Source organism: Primulina tabacum, chromosome 11, assembly GCF_025594145.1.
Source record: "Primulina tabacum isolate GXHZ01 chromosome 11, ASM2559414v2, whole genome shotgun sequence".
In the NCBI taxonomy this organism is placed as follows: Eukaryota; Viridiplantae; Streptophyta; class Magnoliopsida; order Lamiales; family Gesneriaceae; genus Primulina; species Primulina tabacum.
The window spans coordinates 28,424,194-28,445,943 of NC_134560.1; the positions used below are offsets into that span (position 1 = coordinate 28,424,194).

Sequence of the window (21,750 nt, forward strand, 5' to 3'; positions counted from 1 at the left end):
TATCCATGTTTAGAACGTGCTGAGTCATTAGACTCACTAGATTTGTATGATGCAAGATTTGATGAGTTATGGGAGGCGCTGACACTTGAGTGGATCGAGTGCAGTAGTACACACCCGATGGCCTTTATGTTTTCGCACTGGCTTGTTAGATAAATGATTTAAAGATTATGTTAATAATGTTTATTAGAGATATTTTTATGCTTTATTTTTATTGTTAGTTGATCTTCTAAAGGTCGATTTAGGATGTTTTGTTAGTTGATGATTTAGGATATATTTTATGCACTTGAGATTTATATTGTTAAATTATTTATGATTACATGATTTTGTTAAATTATTTTATTTAGTAATTTATAATTTATGATTTAAGATTAGAAAAAAAAAATTCGAGGTCGTTTAAACATATTTCTTGAGGGACATTAGCACAACACATAAACTTATACCCCAACACTACAATAAAAACGCCAAACGACAACGGATAAAATCCGTTGTCGTAGGCCATTTAAAACTGTTGTAACTGAGGGTGTTGTTCAAAGTGTCTTCAACGACAACGGTTTTAAACCGTTGTCTTTTCTATCAACGACAACGGTTTTGCAACGGTGTTAAACCGTTGTAATTTCTACCAACGACAACGGTTTTGCAAGGGTTTTAAACCGTTGTCTTTTATACCAACAAGAACGGTTTTGCAATGGGTTTAAACCGTTGTATTTTCTACCAACGACAACACTTTCGCAGCAGTTTTAAACCATTGTTATTTAGCACTATTGACAATAGTTTTGCAACGGTTTTAATCTGGTGGCTAAAAAAAAAAAATAGCGACGGTAACACCGTCGCACAAACCGTCGCTAAAAGGTTGTAGCGACGGTTATATGTCAACCGTCGCTAATTTAGCGACGGTCATAAATACAACGTCGCTATATTAAGCGACGGTTTTAAAAACCGTCGCTAAAATAAGCGACGGTTTTGAAAAACCGTCGCTAGATATAGCGACAATATTTTAACAACCGTCGCTATTGTAAGCAACGATTTAACAAAAACCATCGCTATATTAATCGGCGGATTTTTATAAAAACCGTCGTTTAATATAGCGACGGTGTTTAACGAAATTCACAATTGATGTGTCCGAAGATATTAAATTTACGCAAAAATTAAAATCAGGTATTAAATTTACAAAAAAAACTACTACGCAAAAATTAAAATAAGATATTAAATTTTCTGTAAAAAAAAAGCTTTAAAACCTGATGTTGCACGAAGACATGTAGTTCCACGTAACGCAGGTAAATCACACCGAGTAGCAAATCTACAAAATAAATACGAAATAGTTAGTACAAAATAAAAACCGAAACTTCGAAAAATTTATAGAGAATCGTTACTACCAGAGATAGGCGAAAATCGTTTACGAAAAATGTTTGCGAATCTCGGTATATATAGAGTTAGAGCGACGGACTACAATAAAACCGTCGCTGGTTGCGACGGCTACTTCATACACCGTCGCCGATCTAGATCGGCGACGGTTTATAGAAACTGTCGCATATTAGATCGGCGACGGTTTACTAAAACCGTCGCTAATCCATATCAGCGACGGTTTATGTATATTCGTCCTCGTATATTGCGACAGGTCGTGTTATACCGTCGCACATGGCGACAGGTACAAACCCTTCGCCTAATATTAGCGACAGTTGTCCAAAAAACTGTCGTTGCAGTAGCGACGGTTGACTACAAACCGTTGCTGTAAAAGCGACGGTTTTTAGAACCCCGTCGCTTATTTTGATTAGTGGATAAAACGTCGCAATATTAGCGACAGTTTATGTTAAAATGTCGCTAGAGTAGCGACGGTTGTCGTTAAACCGTAACCGTCGCCAAAGAAGGGACGATTTTTTGTAAACTGTCGCTACACAAGCGACAGTTTTTTTTAAACCGTCGCTTGTTTTACATAGCGACGGTTTTATTAAAAATCGTCGCATTAAATTGCGACAGTTTATTAAACCGTCGCAATAATTACGACATTTTCGTACTTATTGAGTTGGATTCCAAAATGGCGATTCCTTATCCAGCAATATTCGAATCAAACCTATTCGAGTAGATTCGTCACCCACCCAACATCCGGATTCGGATTTAGATCAAGGAGATTCTCCTTGCATAGTTTCTCGAGCATCTTGGCCCTTAAATCCCTAACAGATTCGACCCTCTGCATCACCGGAACTGCTTCCTCCCATGCGTCAAAATAGCTAATCTCAGTTTGGGTCAAGATCTCGGTTGGAGTCGTTGGGAGGCTGAAGTCAACATCAGTAACAGTCAACATATGAGTGTTTTATTTACTTAATTAAATTTGACTTAAAATTAAAATATTAACTTAAATTAATTACAAAAAAAAGTAGTGCTGATGCACTAGTTATTTATATAGCCTAATTAAAGATAATAAAATTGTATAACATTACAAATTTTTTTTAAAAAAAATTCTACCACAACGGTTTTTGTAAGCCTGTTGTCGTTAACCGTATAAAACCACTAAGAAAAGACAACGTTTTAAAAAACTGTTGTTGTAGCTCTAATAAAACCAGCTGAGAGACAACGGTTTTTAAAAACCGTTGTCGTAGCTCAAAAAAAAAAACGCTAATAGACAACGGTTTTTAAAAACCGTTGTCGTAGCAAAATAAAACACACTAATTTACAACGGTTTTTAAAACCGTTGTCGTAGGCCAACAAAAAACAAGCTAATAGACAACGGTTTTTAAAAACCGTTGTCGTAGCCCAAAAAACAAGCTAATAGACAACGGTTATTAAAAACCGTTGTCGTAGCCCAAAAAAAACACGCTAATAGACAACGGTTTTTAAAAACCGTTGTCGTAGCCCAAAAAATAGAAGCTAATAGACAACGGTTTTTAAAAACCGTTGTCGTAGACATATCAATGACAACAGTTTTTAAGAAACTGTTGTCTATAAGCGGGTTTTTTGAGCCTACGACAACGGTTTTTCTTGAAACCATTGTTGAAAGACAAAGCACAACGGTTTTTATAAAAAACTGTTGTCTTTGATGTATTGTTGAATTAAGATTTTCTTGTAGTGAAAATACTAATCTTAACCTCATGCATAGTTGGAAAGCTCTAACCAAAGTCTCAAACTACTTAAACAACATACTATTATTCCTAAGTAAAATTCGAAGCGTGAATGGCAAAAATAATACAGTGCTGAATTAAATAGGTTACTAGTCAGTAGAGTCGTGTTTGGGTTCATCTCCTCGGCATGCATGGCGAAAACTCTCCCCAGAGTTGGCTGCCTCCACTGCGGGCAGTCTTTCAGCATGTGATCACTGGCTCCACACTTGAAGCATTTGCCCTAGCCCCATAAACACTGCCCCATATGTTGGCGGTTGCATTTCGGGCACACTGGATACTTACCAGGCTTCTGAGGAGCCTTCTTTTGGGAATAGGACCTTTGTCTTTTGGCGGTCACTGAAATGACCTCTTTCCCTGTTGTCCCTTGAAAGGTCTCTTAAACTGCTGCTGCTACTGAGGTGCCTGATAAGGCCTCTTGCCCTGTCTGTCGTTATCAATATCTTTTTGGTCTTGCTCTGCCGCCAAGGCTCTCCGCACGACAATAGCATAAGTGGTAGGACCAACGACTCTAACATCACGGTGCAAGATCGGCCGTAATCCATCAATGAAATGCCTCAGCTTCTCTTGGGCATCATTCGCAATTAGGGGCACAAAGTTACACCCCTCTCAAACTTCCTTACAAACTCTGCTACGCTGTTGTCTCCCTGTCGCAAAGTCATAAACTCCCTGGTCGGGCGAGAGCGTACTTCTTCAGTGAAGTACTTGGAGTAAAACACCTCATTTGAAACCCTCACAAGTAAGGGTCTGCAAATTCACTGCCACTGATTCACTCTCCCACCAAAGTCTGTTATCCCCTGTCAACACAAACGTGGCACATCTGACTCTGTCTGCATCCTCCAGCTCCATAAAAGTGAATATCACTTCGATGAACTTAATCCATCCCTCAGCTATCATCGGGTGAGTAGTACCCAAGAATTTCTTTGGATCAATCCTCCTGAACCTCTCATACACCGCTTCTAGCCTAGGCCTCGCTCCCGTATTTACTCCAACATTGTTCTCCGCAAACTGTGTGAAGAACTGGGTCATCCCTACAAGCATTTGTGCCTGCATATCTGGCAGTGGGCGAGGAGGAGTGGCCCTCTCTCCCTTCCCGAGCCTCTCTGTCCTCTTCACCTGCTCCACGGGCGATCATACGTCTAGGAGGCATACTGTTCCAATATTTACCAACACGTAAACCAGCAAGCAAGAACATAATATCCATATTATAAGATGAACATAATTAGAACTTAAACATGTACATGCTGAATTCATGACTTTGCTGCTTACTACATGAAATAATTTTAAAACTTACAGACTTGAGGCGTGACTTCGTGAGCTTCTCGCAACCGGCAGTAGGCATAACCCTTTACAAGAACACCACTCTGATACCAACTGTAACGTACCGTAACCTTAAAAATACTTAAAATTTGCGGAAAATAAATTTGTGTTCTTAAATAAGTAATAATCTCTCAAAATGAAATACAAAAAAAATATGCTTGTCTTAATATTTGAAATGTAAAAGAGCTTGCACCAGGTACTTGTTAAAACAACGTGAATTAATTTCAATAAAATCAGAGTAAATGAATTAAACGTGCTTAAAAATCTTTGAAAACATAAGCGGTCCTCGGGTTTGGCCTCCGCACCGTCCAAGCTAACTCACTGGTCCCCACCTCTCGTCTCCGCATACTCGTCCTCACCTGCATTAATCAAGTCTAGTGAGTCTAAAGACTCAACATGTAGAAACTGAGAATAACAATTAATACAGAATAAATCCTCATGCATTTTTAAAATAGCACATACTTACTTAAACTCTAAACATACTTACATAAACATAGACGTGCTATCATTTCATAAACTTTTTTATAAACGTGCTTGCAACGTACATACTTAAACATGCATAATCATCATCATTTTGCGTAGAGATATGTTTCAAAGCAAGTGACGAATAACATAATGCGCCTGATTAGAGCAAATCATAGTACTGGGCCTATAGGGATCATCACAGCCTTTCGACTGAAGGTCCACTCCCATCGACATAAGATCCCCAATCATGTTTTACCGGGCGGATTGGTCCCTGGTCATGCTTTACCGCTTCCCAATCCTGATCATAACCCGATCATGCTTTACCGGGGTGGAGAGATCCCCAGACACGTTCTCCGGCTTCCAAACATGTTCATAATTGGTCACAAGACAACTCGCATACCTCAAAAAACATAAAACATTTTCTTTTTGCACGTAAAATATACTTACATAATGTTGAGGGCTTCATTGGATATGGCTTGGGCTACTGCTACTAGACCCCTCGGGACTTGATCATGTTTAATCATCAAACTAAACCATGACATCGAACCCCGAAACAATCCTGAGATGGAGTATGAACATGTCCCAAGCAATGGAAGACGCGGACCTCGCTTAAACCATAATGCAACGTTTCCTATCCAAACTTATTAACGGCTAATCTAACCTTCCCTAAGCTCGGACATAACAACGTATTACTAACCAAATGAGGCAATAGCACTTAAACCTAAAGCTCCCCAATTCCTGGACAGGCGCCTACAGAGTAGGGCTGCAGCGCTGGTTTAGCGCCTAGGCACTACATCCCAATGTTGCGGCGCTACTGGACACGAACCTCAGGCGCTGCAGCGCTCCAGATACAGTGCTGTGGCGCTTACCCTGTGCGTCTCAAACCAAAAAATGGAATCTTCTACCCATTCGCTTCCCTACGACTTTTATTGTAGCCAACCCTTACCGACCTGACAAAACACCAAAAACGTCTGATCACATTCCACGACATACATAAACACAGCAATGACCACTCGGCAATTCCCAACGAAGCTTCCAACCAATAAACCTTAAGAAAACATGAAGAACACATTTTGAAAACGTCACAGTTTGAGTAGTTTCACAAGAATGATCATAAATCACTCGTTGCTTGTCCGAAAATTACGAATTTAACGTCAAATCGAAGGTATCAAAAAATAATACGTTTTATATGTTGAAAGCTTTTCTAGAAAACTGATAAAAAATTTGCAGGATTAGAAATGACAGCAGATTCGATTTTGAGATCTAAAATTTTGTTCCAAAATCGTTCCAAGAATCAAATGCTCAAATTTTGCATAACATACACGGATTTTTACATACAATATGCATCAAAATATTTACTATGACAAGATCGATGCGAAAAATGAAAGATTGTACATGCCTTTAAATTAAAATACAAGAAGATAACGAATACCGACGTGGTGGATCATGGGGGATGACCGGGAGACGCTTGCAACACGATTCTTGCTCGAAAAAAGGGAGTAAATCTCCATAAATTTGCAAGAGAAAGGGGTGGCTGCTACTATAACTCTATGAACCCTATTTCTACAAAAAAAAAAAAGAGAAAATTCAAGTGTGTGTGTGTCGAGTGGGTGTGTGTGTGCATGTAAGTGTGTGTGTGTATAGATTACGGAGTTAATTAGGGGATAATTAGATTAATAAAAATACTAATAACCAATTAACAACCCCTAATTTTAAATAAAATGCACAAGTGCTAAACTTTCAAGATTTAAAATTCTCCAACTATTCAAATTAGTATTTTTGAAAAGCTTAAATCTAAAAATCATCTGATAAATTAAATTAGGCTTTAAAATACTTAAAATTTCATAAATCGATTAAAAATACCATTTTTCTTGACTTGAAATAAAATACCACATATTTCATACATCGCCTAAATCGTCTCCGGTCTCCTATCCCGATCCCGTATCGAATATTCGTCTGAAACACAAAACTCATGAAAACGTTTTAATGTGCTTAAAATAAACATGTAATAATTTAAAATAATGCAAATCATAAATCATGCATCGTTAAAAATCATTTTAAAATTGAATAAATAATTTAACAATTTAATAAATGCATGATTTTACGTGTATTGATTTTAGGCCCTACATGACTGCTTCTCTTTTCATCTTTTCAGTAGTGGTGAACAGAGCAAACATGTCTTTGGTCAATTTCTTTAGGTCCTTCATGGTCTAATCTTTGAATGTATTAAGACTTAAAGAATGGAGTAGTTGAGTCGACTTGACTTGAGAAACTATAGACCCAAGATCTTGCAAACTGGACATTATATTCTCGAGCATTACATCAGCTTAAATCGGCAATTTAGGAGAGAATTATTTAGCAATAGTTGTGGCTTTCCCTTTCCCTTTTCTACTGACATCGACAACTACTAATTGTCCAGGGCCAACATCTTGGTCCACATCCTCAGCAACTTCGTTTACAGCCTCTTCTTGTACAAAAAGACACTGAGGTTGATCCTGATGAACAGTAGATGAACTCGGTTCCTCAACAGCCTTATTTGCAGCATAAACCAGTTGTTGAGAGGCTTCGGGAATAAAGAAGGTCTCAGGAACCACCAAGGTGGTGGAGATCAGTTATGTTGAATGTAAGGTCTAAAAATAAGATGACGTAATCCAACTGCATGCAAATCTAAGAAAAAATGGAAAATGGCTAATTGAATGATTTTAATTGCTTAAATTAATTATGTTTGTTATGTTATAGGGTTATGAAGTAGTTTTCTATTTGAATGCATAAAACTGTATTTTTAAAAGTTTATTCGATATGCGATTGAGTAACGGAGACCGATTGATGAAAAATGGAAAATATTTTTATTAAATAATTGTTTATAATTATTTAAAATAAGGATGATGCTAAATGATATTTTAGAAAAATAAGGTGTATTGAAGTTATTTTATACACTGAGTCGTAGTTTTTAACGGTATTTGGTTTTCAACGAAAATATGAACTTTTTGACAACTCGGCTAATATTTTCACGAACGTTCCTAAACGAAATATTTTTAAAATACACTAATGGGCTTAATGTGCCTAGTATATCATAATAATAGGCCCAAGCTTGCATACAAGTTTAATTATCAATAAATAAGCTAGTAAACCCCTACCCCAAACCCTTAAACACACGCCTCACCCCTCAAACACACAAGGAATATTTTCCTCCATCAAAACTCACACACACACAAGAATTCAAGCAAGGAAAAGCATCGGTTTTGAGGGAAAAATCTAGCCAAGGTCAGTTCTTCGTCGTTCTTCGCATCTCAACGTAATTTTCGTGCGTAAATTACTCAAAAACACGCCATAAATCTTTCTTTTCTCATCTATCACACCCTAATATGTGTTTGATTATTGTTTGCATGGAAAAAATGTTTCCTTTTTGAATATTTTCTTGATTAAGGTGTAAAATTTTGTTCCAAAAGACTTGATATATGTTTGCGTGAAGGGGCTGCCATGTTATAGGATCTTAGAGCCACGTTTTTTTATATGAGTTTAAGGGCCACACGAAGCACGGTAGGGGCTGCACATGGAACTAAAACAAGCTGATCGAATTATTGTGTGTTTTGATGTCAAGGTTCGGTCATAAGAGAGAACCACTGCATGGCTCGGCCAGGGCTTGACCAGGGCTGGTATGGGACATGGTTGGGTGTGTGAAGGCTAGGACTCAATTAGCGTTGGCTAGGGAAGAGTCAAAGCTAAGCTAGGACTCTTCCCAAGCTATCCGAGAGAACAGCAGCGTGTAGGGAGGGCTCGCGGCTGGGGCTCACGGTTTGTTAGGGTCTTGAGAGGGTTCAAAAGGGACTGGGCTCAGTGGTTGCTCGAGGGTAGGGTCATAGTCTTAGGAACTTCTACTAGGATCGCAAGGCTCGCGTCATTCGATTAGAGGGATGCAATGAGTTAGGGCTGGTCCAGTGGGTCCATGAGGGTTCCTAGAGGGGCTGGGCAAGGGCTAGCTCGAGGTGGCTCAGGCACGGTTCGAAGAAAACGAGAGGTGGCTCGATGGTTAATGCTAGGGTTCGGTCCTTGGGTTTTCTATGGATACGGGATTCGAACATGGTTCACTGAGGGTCGAATCATGGTTCATGAGGGTAATTTAAATATAAAAAGTCTATGTTTAAAACTTGAGAAATTTATATTAAAGTTTGAATTAGATCGGAATCAAAACGCTCTACGAATTAATAATTAAGAAATAATTAGAAAGTCTCGAATTTAAGAAAAATAAAAATATGAAAAATTTAATTTAAGCTTAAATAATTATTTGAAATGGTCTAGAGTCTATGAAAGCAAGTAAAAGTCAAAATCGAGGAATTTTATGTCTAGGGGTAAAACGATCATTTTACACCTGAAGAATAATAAACGGCATGACAGTACCCTGAATGCTGTAATATATGTTAAATTGTTTATTTTAAATGTTTATGAAATTTTTATGATATAACGTTAATGCAAAAAGATATGCTTGCATGCTTGGTTTAAAAGAAAAATGATTTATGCATGTTTAATTTTTATAAAGTGAGGAAAATATGAAATGTTGAAGGAAGTGAAGTAATTGTGACTAATACGATGATGCGATGATTATGATGATATGTAAGGCCAATGATCAGTTGACAGGTGAGAGTGTCGCTGATGTCCCCGCCGCCCAGTACTGTGATAATACGTAGATGAATTCATCGACCTTCAACTAATACGGAAGTCACAATTAACGATCTGAATTCAACGAAAGGAAAACTTATATGTATATTATGAAAATGAATATGTATATGATGATATGAAAAATGTTTAAGTTTATGCATGTTTATGAAATGTTATTTTAAGTAAAAGTATTTTCACTGTTGCATGTGATTGTATACGTATTACTTGTTATCAAGATTATGGTTTTCTGAGTCAATAGACTCACTAGGTGTGATCAATGCAGGTGAGCATAATGTTGATGTTGTGAGGGTCTTGATGGTTGATCTTACTGGACTGAAGGTGCACATAACCCGAGGAATAGTGCTAGTTTTTCCGCAGTTACAATTTTAAGTTTATGTTAAAGAGGTTTACGACTTTTATTATGCTTTTGAGTGGTTTTTGAGAGGTTGTTAGAGTTAGATTTATTTTAAAATATCTCTAAGTTAGGGTTGGCAAAGTTTGACACTTTTGGTGTTTTAAACTCTTCCTTTCAATTTTCAAATATAGTTGATAAGTTTATTTTAAAATGGTGTCAAAATATTTTATAGTTGGTAAGTTTATTTTAAAATGGTGTCAAAATATTATATATATATAAGTATTGGCCAAAATATTAGAGGTAAAAAAAATTTATGGTACTTTTAAAGAAAAACGAGTAATGAACGTTTCAGTTGGTATCAGAGCAATGTTCCTGCATAGGGTTGTGCCACCTTCAGTGTCGGGAAGCTTGGTCATCAAGCCTCAAATTTGTAAGTTCATATGCTTTATATGATTTTATGCTTAGTACCTAAATGATAGCATGGTTTATATGTTTAAGATGCATGTTATTACAATTTGATGATATTCACGTTTAAAGCTTAAGGATAAATGAACTTTAGATGCTGCATGATTAGAAAAGATTAGATTTAAATTCTTGTTGATTACATTTAGAACTTTGAAAACGTTCAAATATAATGCCTCCTAGACGTGCACCTATTACCGATAGGCAAGCTGAAAATACTGAGGACCCTCAAGAGAATGCACCCCCGCCTCCTAATGGGGATGCTGCTATCCGCGCACTAGAGGGCATGACACATTTTTTCGAGAAGCAGATTCAGCATGCTCCTAAAACCACAGAATGTCATTTATGATCAGTTTCAAAGGCTCAGTCCGAGGGAGTTTTCTGGCAGTACTGACCTTTTTGCTGCTGAGGGTTGGATTCGATCTCTCGAGATTCACTTCCGTTATTTGAATATGAGAGACGCTGACAGAGTTAGGTATACCACCTACATGTTTAGAGAGGATGCTTCCCTTTGGTGGGAAGGTGTGGAGCATGTGATTGATTTGGCTACACTTACTTGGGTTAGCTTCAAGGAAATTTTCTATGAGAAGTATTTTACTGCTGATGTTCGAGGGCAACTGAAGGGGGAGTTTATGAGTCTCTGTCAGGGGGACACGACTGTGGTTGAATTTGTGAGGAAGTTTGAGAGGGGCTGTCACTTTGTGCCCCTCATCGCTAGGGTCGCTGCTGAGAAAATGAGGCACTTTATGGATGGACTTCGACCTACCATCCGCTAGGATGTGATGATGATGCGACCGGTGGACTACGCTGCTGCCACTACTTATGCATTTCAAGCCGAGCAAGCATTGAATGATATTGATTTTGAAGTGCAGCACAAAAGGCAGCAACACCAAAAGAGCTCACAGCCCAATAAGAAGCCATATACGGGACCTCCTAGACCTCATGGGCAACAAAAGTCCCAAGAAAAAGTAAAGAAGCCAGGACCACCGAAACCACCACAACCTGAAGCACCAAAACCTGTTGTGAGGCTACCGTGCAAGGAGTGCAATCGCTTAGATTATGGCAAGTGCATATGGTGATATTTTAGATGCTTCATATGCAAGGATGAATGACATAAAGCTGCTGATTGCCCAAAGAAGAAGGCACCAACAGTGGCAAGAGCTTATGTTACGCATGCTGAAGAAGCTGAGGAGGAGCCAGACACGACCATTATCACCGATAACCTAGTTATTTAACGTTTTATATTGCTTTTATTGAATGAAATGTTAAATTTGTTATGAGATTTGAAATTGGGATCAAGAATAACCTAGTTGAAATTAGGTTGCATGCTCTACCTTAGTTGGAATTAAGAGATAAAAATGGAAACTACATAATTGGACTTGAATTTTGAGACTTAATCATGCAAAGAAGGTAATTATTTCCAGAATAAAGTTTTAGGGATTAAAATTGAGGAAAATCAAAACCAAGGGCATGATTAGGAATTTTCGAAAACTTAAGTGAATAAATTGCAATAATCGAAACTTAAGGGACTAATATGCGATTTCCGAGAATTTTAAGGACCAAAGTGTAATTTTCGAAAACCAAATTGACTTAAGGGTAATTTCCAAAAAATGTAAGGATCAAAAATGAAATTTTCGAAATTTAAGGGACCAAAAATGGAAATTCCAAAAATTTAAGGGTTCAAATTGAAAAATTCAAAAATTCTAGAGGGACTAAAACGCTAATTTCAAAAAATTGAAGGGTCAAAATGCAATTAATCGGAAATTATAAGGGTAAAATTGTGAATTTCCTTAGGAACAAGAGGATCCAATCACTCATCTTCATAAATTTTTGGGAAAATAATGATACAAATTCCTTAAGTTTCAACACGAATGAATTTAACACATATTCGTCGCAGTAAGGATACTCGTCCAAGGTGTAGCTACCTACGCATTGCTAGATTCTGGAGCTACACACTCATTTAAATCCGATACATTCACCAAGCGACTAAATATTATACCCGCTTATATGGGGTTGAGCTTCAAAGTTTCTATTCTTTCCGGTGATCAAATGGTCACATCAAGCATAGTGAAGAATCTGGAGCTTTGTTTATATAAAGATGTGGTTCGTGGCAGATCTTATCGTACTTCCAATGCCTGAAATTGACATTATATTTGGCATGGATTGGCTGACAGAAAATGTAGCTTCGATAGATTTTCAGCAGAGGACACTATCTACTCGACCGCCTAGTGGGAAGCCTTTTATATTTGAGGCAGCAAGAAACAAGCAAATGCAACACATTGTCTCTTGTATGTGTGCAAGAAGCTTATTAAGAGGGGATGCCAAGCTTATCTAGCATGTGTTACTTCAGCACATGTTCCCGACAGTTAGAAGCTAGAGGATGTTGATATCGTCAGAGATTTTTCTAGAGTCTTTCCGGGGAACGTCTCTGGCATTCCACCGGACCGTGAGGTGGAATTTTCTATTGAGTTGATGCCGGGCACTGTACCAATTTCTAAAGCACCCTACCGTCTAGCGCCCGCTGAAATGAAAGAATTAAAAGATGAAATCCAAGAATTATTAGACAAGGTATTCATACGCCTTAGCTGTTCTCCATAGGGCGCGCCAGTATTGTTTGTAAAGAAGAAGGATGGTGGTATGCGACTCTGCATCGACTATAGAGAGCTGAATAGGGTCACCATCAAGAATAAATATCCTCTACCAAGAATTAAAGACCTATTTAATCAATTACAAGCAGCATCGATATTCTCAAAGATAGATCTTCGTTCTGGATACCATCAGTTGAAGGTGAAAGAGAAGGATGTTCATAAGCTAACGTTCAGAACTCGTTATGGGCATTATGAATTTATGGTCATGCCATTCAGACTGACCAATGCACCAACGATCTTCATGGATCTCATGAATCGCGTATTTCAGCCGTACCTAGATCAATTTGTGATCGTTTTTATTGATGATATTATGATCTACTCAAAGAGCGAGGATGAGCATAGTCATCATTTGAGGACAACAGTGGAATTACTGCAAGATAGGAAGCTATATGCAAAATTCAGCAAGTGCGAGTTTTGGCTAGAGAGAGTGGCGTTCTTAGGCCACATCATTTCTGGAGATGGAGTTGATGTGGATCTAAGCAAAGTTGAAGTAGTGAAAGAATGTCCTATACCGAAGAGCGTAACCTAGACACGTAGTTTCTTGGGACTAGCTGGCTATTATCGAAATTTTATTCTAAGATTCTCATCTATTGCGGTACTCTTGAATGCCTTGACAAAGAAGAATGCAAAGTTTATATGAGGATCCAATTGCCAAGAAATTTTTGACAAGTTGAAGCAATCTTTGATCTCAGCGCCAGTATTATCGATGCCATCGGGGCAAGGAGAATATGTTATGTATACTAACACCTCGAAACTTGATTTGGGCGCAGTTCTGATGCAAAATGATTGAGTTATAGCTTATGCGTCGAGACAGTTGAAAGTGCATGAGAAGAATTACCCCACACATGATCATGAGTTCGCAACAGTTGTTTTTGCATTAAAGATTTGGAGACATTACTTGTATGGTGAGAAATGCTTATTGGAACTTTTCAAGTTCGCAATCTTAATTTTGATGTTAACAAAACTTGTTATTTTGTGTTACTAATGTTTTACCTTAGTGTATAGAAGCTAGGATCAGTTACAAGTTGTTTACATCACAAACTAAAGACCCAACTGATCGCACAAACCAAATCAGGCGAACTGATACGTCAAAAGAGTAGTTCAGCGGATTGTCCACTTGATAGGTGGGTCAGCAGGAGAACCTCAGAAGCCCGGCCAGCCGAAAGATTGTTCAAGTAATGAAGAAATCCAGCTGATCAGTTCAACTGAATGAGAGTGAAATCAGTTCAACTGACGAGTCAACTTATTTCACCAACCCAACTGAAGATCAGTTCAGCTGACTAGTTCGGAGCGTCAGTTAAGAATCTTTCAGTTGTAGATGAAGACAAACTCATTCAGTGGATTCCAGCTATACACAAAGGTACAAAGCAATTGTCCAGTCAAAAGACAATAATGAACGTTGCATCAGAGAATTAAAGACAAACGTTTCAGAAGGGCAGTCAAAAAGTCGAGACACAAAGTCCAAGGAACGAATTCAAAATGCAACAGATACAATTATTGAGTCTCACTGTACGATCAGTTTCCCGCCTATAAATAGAAGATTTGTGAAGAATCAAAGTGAGAAAAAGAGAACCATACAACACTAGAGAAGGTGTCGTAAAACAAAAGAAAGGGCACGCTTATTTGCTTATCAGATTTCAAGAAGCATTCAGTCAAGAGGGAATAATCACGTGTTATCAGCCTAGTTTAGAAGCTCACTTCCCTCAGTGCGTGAGAACACTTTTTTGGTGTATTCATTGTTCAGTTCTCACACACGAGCACTCCACCACCACCCAAATACAGTCTTGCACAAAGACGTTAAACTTGTGTATATAGTCTTTCTCACATAGACGTTAAAGAAGTGATGGCTGGAAGGTGCTGCCTTCTGTCTAGACTAGGAGTTCAGTTAGGCAGTGGATAAGTTCTAAGCTGGGTGGGTTTGTACAACCAGTTGTATAAATCAAAGTCTCCTAGTGGATACTACCCGAGGTGGTAGAAGGGGTGACGTAGGAGCCGTTGAAGTTTCATAACATCCATAAGCATATCTTGTGTATTTAACTGATTAACTACTGTTTTCAAACTGACTTGATCAGTTAGAGCATCCGTTAGTTCAGTTCTTGCCATAAGTGAACTAATATATGTGACAACTGATCCCCTGCTTTTCAGTTATTCAGTTTGCATAAGTTAAGTTTTTTTCTAATTTAACAGTTTTCTTCACGAAGGATTACTTCGAGTTTTTTTTGCTTGGTTTTTAACCAAACTCGATTTAATTCATCGGTGTTAACATTATTAGAACACGAGTTATTGCAGTTCATTGGAGAATATTGTGTTTGAAATGCCTTCAAAGGCACCAGGACACGATCCTTCAATTGGTATTCACACAAAAAGAGATGAATATGCGGAAAAGAAGATGGCTAGAGTTGGTAAAGCACTACGACTGTGACATTAGCTACAATCCGGGAAAAGGTAATGTGGTAGCGGATGCATTGAGTGGAAAGACAACAATTATCAATCAATTATCACTTCAGCGACCAATGCAGTCCGAGATACAATGTTTTGAGATCACAGTGTATGCTAGGGGCGAGGCCCTTAATCTTGCTACCATGACAATACATTCGACTTTGAGAATTAGAATCCGTGAGGGACAATCTATTGATGAGCATGAAAAAAGTGGAGACTGAGAGATGAAGCCAAGGGCCGGAAGATTTATTCTGAATTGGAGGGTATAGTTCATTATCGAAATCGATTGTGGGTTCCCAGTGGTGATTCATTGAGAGAGGTCATTATGAAGGAAGCTCACGACATGTCATATTCCATTCATCCTGCAAGCCCAAAGATGTGCAAGGATCTTCAATTATTGTATTGGTGGCCGAGTATGAAGAGGGATATCTTGCGATTTGTATCTGCATGTTTGACATGTCAGAAAGTTAGAGCAGAGCATCAAAGACTGGCGGGAAAACTGAAGCCACTTCCTATTCCCGAGTGGAAATGGGAAAATATTACTATGGACTTTGCTGTGGAGTTACCAAAAACTATCAATGGGTTTAATGCAAAATGGGTGATAGTGGATTGTCTTACCAAATCAACGCATTTTCTACTTATTAAGACGACATTCACCATGACGTGCTTATTGGAACTTTTGCATTAAAGATTTGGAGACATTACTTGTATGGTGAGAAGTGCTTATTGAAACTTTTCAAGTTCGCAATCTTAATTTTGATGTTAACAAAACTTGTTATTTTGTGTTACTAATTTTTTACCTTAGTGTATAGAAGCTAGGATCAGTTACAAGTTGTTTACATCGCAAACTGAAGACCCAACTGATCGCACAAACCAAGTCAGGCGAACTGATACGTCAAAAGAGTAGTTCAGCTGATTGTCCACTTGATAGGTGGGTCAGCAGGAGAACCTCAGAAGCCCGGCCAGCCGAAGGATTGTTCAAGTAATGAAGAAATCCAGCTGATCAGTTCAACTGAACGAGAGTGAAATCAGTTCAACTGACGAGTCAACTTATTTCACCAACCCAACTGAAGATCAGTTCAGCTGACTAGTTCGGAGCGTCAGTTAAGAATCTTTCAGTTGTAGATGAAGACAAACTCATTCAGTGGATTCCAGCTATACACAAAGGTACAAAGCAATTGTCCAGTCAAAAGACAATAATGAACGTTGCATCAGAGAATTAAAGACAAACGTTTCAGAAGGGCAGTCAAAAAGTCGAGACACAAAGTCCAAGGAACAAATTCAAAATGCAACAGATACAATTATTGAGTCTCACTGTATGATCAGTTTCCCGCCTATAAATAGAAGATTTGTGAAGAATCAAAGTGAGAAAAAGAGAACCATACAACACTAGAGAGGGTGTGGTAAAACAAAAGAAAGGGAACGCTTATTTGCTTATCAGATTTCAAGAAGCATTCAGTCAAGAGGGAATAATCACGTGTTATCAGCCTAGTTTAGAAGCTCACTTCCCTCAGTGCGTGAGAACACTTTTTTGGTGTATTCATTGTTCAGTTCTCAAACACGAGAACTCCACCACCACCCAAATACAGGCTTGCACAAAGACGTTAAACTTTTGTATATAGTCTTTCTCACATAGACGTTAAAGAAGTGATGGCTGGAAGGTGCTGCCTTCTGTCTAGACTAGGAGTTCAGTTAGGCAGTGGATAAGTTCTAAGCTGGGTGGGTTTGTACAACCAGTTGTATAAATCAAAGTCTCCTAGTGGATACTACCCGAGGTGGTAGAAGGGGTGACGTAGGAGCCGTTGAAGTTTCATAACATCCATAAGCATATCTTGTGTATTTAACTGATTAACTACTGTTTTCAAACTGACTTGATCAGTTAGAGCATCCGTTAGTTCAGTTCTTGCCATAAGTGAACTAATATATGTGACAACTGATCCCCTGCTTTTCAGTTATTCAGTTTGCATAAGTTAAGTTTTTTTCTAATTTAACAGTTTTCTTCACGAAGGATTACTTCGAGTTTTTTCTGCTTGGTTTTTAACCAAACTCGATTTAATTCATCGGTGTTAACATTATTAGAACACGAGTTATTGCAGTTCATTGGAGAATATTGTGTTTGAAATGCCTTCAAAGGCACCAGGACACGATCCTTCAATTGGTATTCACACAAAAAGAGATGAATATGCGGAAAAGAAGATGGCTAGAGTTGGTAAAGCACTACGACTGTGACATTAGCTACAATCCGGGAAAAGGTAATGTGGTAGCGGATGCATTGAGTGGAAAGACAGCAGTTATCAATAAATTATCACTTCAGCGACCATTGCAGTCTGAGATACAACGTTTTGAGATCACATTGTATGCTAGGGGCGAGGCCCCTAATCTTGCTACCATGACAGTACATTCGACTTTGAGAAATAGAATCCGTGAGGGACAATCTATTGATGAGCATGACAAAAGTGGAGATTGAGAGATGAAGCCAAGGGCCGGAAGATTTATTCTGAAGTGGAGGGTATAGTTCATTATCGAAATCGATTGTGGGCTCCCAGTGGTGATTCATTGAGAGAGGTCATTATGAAGGAAGCTCATGACATGTCATATTCCATTCATCTTGCAAGCACAAAGATGTGCAAGGATCTTCAATTATTGTATTGGTGGCCGGGTATGAAGAGGGATATCTTGCGATTTGTATCCGCGTGTTTGACATGTCAGCAAGTTAAAGCAGAGCGTCAGAGACTGGCGGGAAAACTTAAGCCACTTCCTATTCCCGAGTGGAAATGGAAAAATATTACTATGGACTTTGCTGTGGGATTACCTAAAACTATCAATGGGTTTAATGCAATATGGGTGATAGTGGATCGTCTTACCAAATCAACGCATTTTCTACTTATTAAGACGACATTGACCATGACACAGTATGATGAGTTATATATTCGAGAGATAGTTCGTCTGTATGGGATCACCGTATCTATTGTTTCTGACAGAGATCCGAGATTTATATCATCTTTGTGGAAGAGTCTGCATGCAACGATGATGACTAAATTATTATTCAGCACGGTATTCCATCCTCAAACCTATGGTGAGTCAGAGAGAGTTATTCAAATTTTGGAGGATTTACTTAGAGCTTGTGTCATTTATTTTCAAGGAAGTTGGGAACCGAAGTTGCCTCTAGTAGAGTTAACCTACAATAATAGCTATCGATCATCTATAGGGATGGCTCCTTATGAGGCGCTTTATGAAAGGAAATGCAGATCACCCATACATTGGGACGAGGGTGGTGAAAGAGGAGAATTTTGTCCGGACTTGATCAAGCAAACATCGGAGCTAGTAGTCAAAATTCAAGAGAGAGTGAAGACTGCACAAAGACGACAGAAAAGCTATGCCGGCAAGCGACGAAGAGAGTCAGAGATTGCAGTAGGCGGCCACGTTTTTGTGAAAACAGCACCTATGAAGGGTGTTGTGCGATTTGGCAAGAAAGACAAACTTAGTCCAAGATTCATAGGGCCGTTTGAGATTTTGGAAAAGATTGGAACACTATCCTATAGAGTGGCATTGCTACCAATGCTATCCGGAGTACACAATGTGTTCCACATATCTATGCTGCGAAAGTATATGTCAAACCCTTCACATGTACTAAATCATGAACCACTGCAATTGACTCCAAATATGACATATGAGGAAAGACCGTACAAATCTTGGCTAGACAAGAAAGAAGACTCCGAAACAAGGTTATACCAATGATCAAAGTCAAATGGCTAAATCACTCGGAGGAAGAAGCCACTTGGGAAACCGAGAGGGACATGAGGAGTCGCTACCCGGAGCTATTCTGTAAGTTTTAATTTTGAGGACGAAATTTTATTAACAGACAGAGGAATTGGAAGGTCCAAAAATAAGATGACGTAATCCAACTGCATGCAAATATAGAGAAAAATGAAAAATGGCTAATTAAATGATTTTAACTGCTTAAATAAATTATGTTTGTTATGTTATAGGGTTATGAAGTATTTTTCTATTTGAATGCATAAAACTATATTTTTAAAAAGTTATTCGAGATGCGATCGAGGAACGGTAACCGATGGCTGAAAAGTAGAAAACATTTTTATTAAATAGTTGTTTTAATTATGTAAAATAAGGTTGATGCTAAATGATATTTTTGAAAAATAATGTGTTTTGAGGTGATTTTATACGTCGAGTCGTAGTTTTTAACGGTATTCGATTTTCAACAAAAATATGAACTTTTTGACAACTCAGTTAATATTTTCACAAATTTTTCTAAACGAAATATTTTTAAAATGCACTAATGGGCTTTATAGGCCTAGTATACCATACTAATGGGCCCAAACTTAAATACAATTTTAATTATCAATAAATAAGCTAGTAAACCCCTACCCCAAACCCTTAAACACACGCCTCACCTGGTACCCAGAACGAAGATCTATTTTTGAGAATATCGATACTCATTGTAATTGATCAAATAAGTCTTCAATTCTAGGTAGAGAATATTAATTCTAATGGTGACCCTATTCAGATCTCTATGTCGATGCAAAGTCGCATACTTCCATCATTTTTCCTTACAAATATTACTGGTGCGCCCCACGGAGAACAACTAGGGCAAATAAAACCCTTGTCCAATAATTCTTGAATTTGATATTTTAACTCTTTCATTTTGGCGGGTGCTAGACGGTAGGGCGCTTTAGAAATTAGTACAGTTCCCGACATCAACTCAATAGAAAATTCCACCTCACGATCCGGTGGAATGCTAGGACCGTCCTCAGGAAAGACGCTAGGAAAGTCTCTGACAACCTCAACATCCTCTAGCCTCCGACTCTCAAGGACATGTGTTGAAGTAACACATGCTAGAAAATCTTGGCATCCTCGTCTCATAAGTTTCCTCTCACACATACAAGGGATAATATGTGGCATTTTCTTGTTTCTCGCTACCTCAAAGACAAAATATTTCTCGTTGGGTTGTCGAATAGACACCGAACTCTGCCAAAAATCTATCAAAGCTCCATTCAATGACAGTAAATTCACGCCAAGAATGATGTCGAATTCAGGCATTGGGAGTACGATGAGATCTACCCGAACCACATCTTTTTGCAAACGAAGCTCTAGATTCTTCACAATGCTCGAAGTGACTATTTGATCAACAGAAGGAATAGAAACTTTGAATCTCAATTCCATATCCTCGTGTATAATATTTAGCCGATTGACGAATGTCTCGGATATGAATGATTGTGTAGCTCCCGAATCCATCAATGCGTAGGTAGCTACACCTTCATACGACGAATCCACCGTCAAAACTATTCGTGTTAGAGCTTAAGGAATTTCTATCTATATAATTTTTCCAATCTTTTTTCGAAAATCATGTGTTTAGACCTTATTATTTTTGGGGACCTGGATGCTAATTCATTTCTTAATTGTTCTTGAGAATAATTGGATCAATCTAATTAAATTAGGTCTAAATTTTTTTATTAAATACAAGTGCGAAACATAAAAAAATCAATCTAATATAAAAATTAACATAAAAGTACAAATCTTGTACAATTACATTAAAATCAAACTAAGGTTCAACTACTATATGTCAAGTGCTTAAGCCTATTCTACTTCTGGGTCCGAATCTCCGCGCTAACTGTAATCTCTCATCCTCTTCGTGACCCTGATCCTGTCCCACCTGTTGTCATGCACACATACAAACACAACAACAGCCGGATAACTCCGGTGAGAAAAATATTCCCAGTATAAACAACGTGCACATGCAATCATATAACAAATATAAAAGCATGAAACATATATCAATAACATGTGTCAAAATCTGAAATACATGACTCGATATAAAGCTGTAAATAAACTCTGGACTCGTCATCTCAGACTCGATTCATCTCTAATCTAGGGAACCTGGTTTGAATAAGAACGTACCAAATCTCCCACCTACTCTCCCGATCGGGGTGGCGGTACGTTCCTATTCCCGAACTTTGGTCCTGTCAATCGAATCTCCGCAATAGAAGGCGGTCTACTTCTACGCAACATCGATATCACCAAACGTCCGATGTCTTGGCAACTCAGCCGAAGACTTGGCATCTCCACCAAATTGGCATCTCCGCCAAATACTAGGCACATCTGCCTTGGCACTTCCGCCAATGACTAGGCACATCCGCCCATGACTCGTCACATAACATATGCTTAACTATAAATAAATAGAATAAGCATATCAATCTCAGAAAAAGCAAGATATCGAGGTAATGACAATTAAGTATGTGAATTTGGGAAATTCAAGTTAAATCTAACTAGAGTTGTG

At 38.3% G+C, this 21,750-nt stretch overlaps 1 protein-coding gene across 1 annotated transcript; it reads right to left on the bottom strand.

The window, feature by feature from the left end:
• Positions 1-7,246: 7,246 nt before the first annotated feature.
• Positions 7,247-20,708, bottom strand: LOC142519720 (uncharacterized). The gene is made up of 2 exons (XM_075622748.1): positions 20,160-20,708; positions 7,247-7,390 (listed from the first exon to the last, which is right to left on the bottom strand). Exons 1-2 carry the CDS (start codon positions 20,706-20,708, stop codon positions 7,247-7,249), a joined length of 693 nt encoding a protein of 230 aa, XP_075478863.1.
• Between the last annotated feature and the right edge of the window lie 1,042 nt (positions 20,709-21,750).

Excerpts from the sequence above, each read along its gene's own strand:
- LOC142519720 (XM_075622748.1), bottom strand. The coding sequence starts at position 20,708 with ATGGATTCGGGAGCTACACAATCATTCATATCCGAGACATTCGTCAAT. Across the intron at positions 7,391-20,159 it reads TTGAGTTGATGTCGGGAACT|GATCAACCTCAGTGTCTTTT; the intron begins GTACTAATTTCT and ends ACTGTTCATCAG.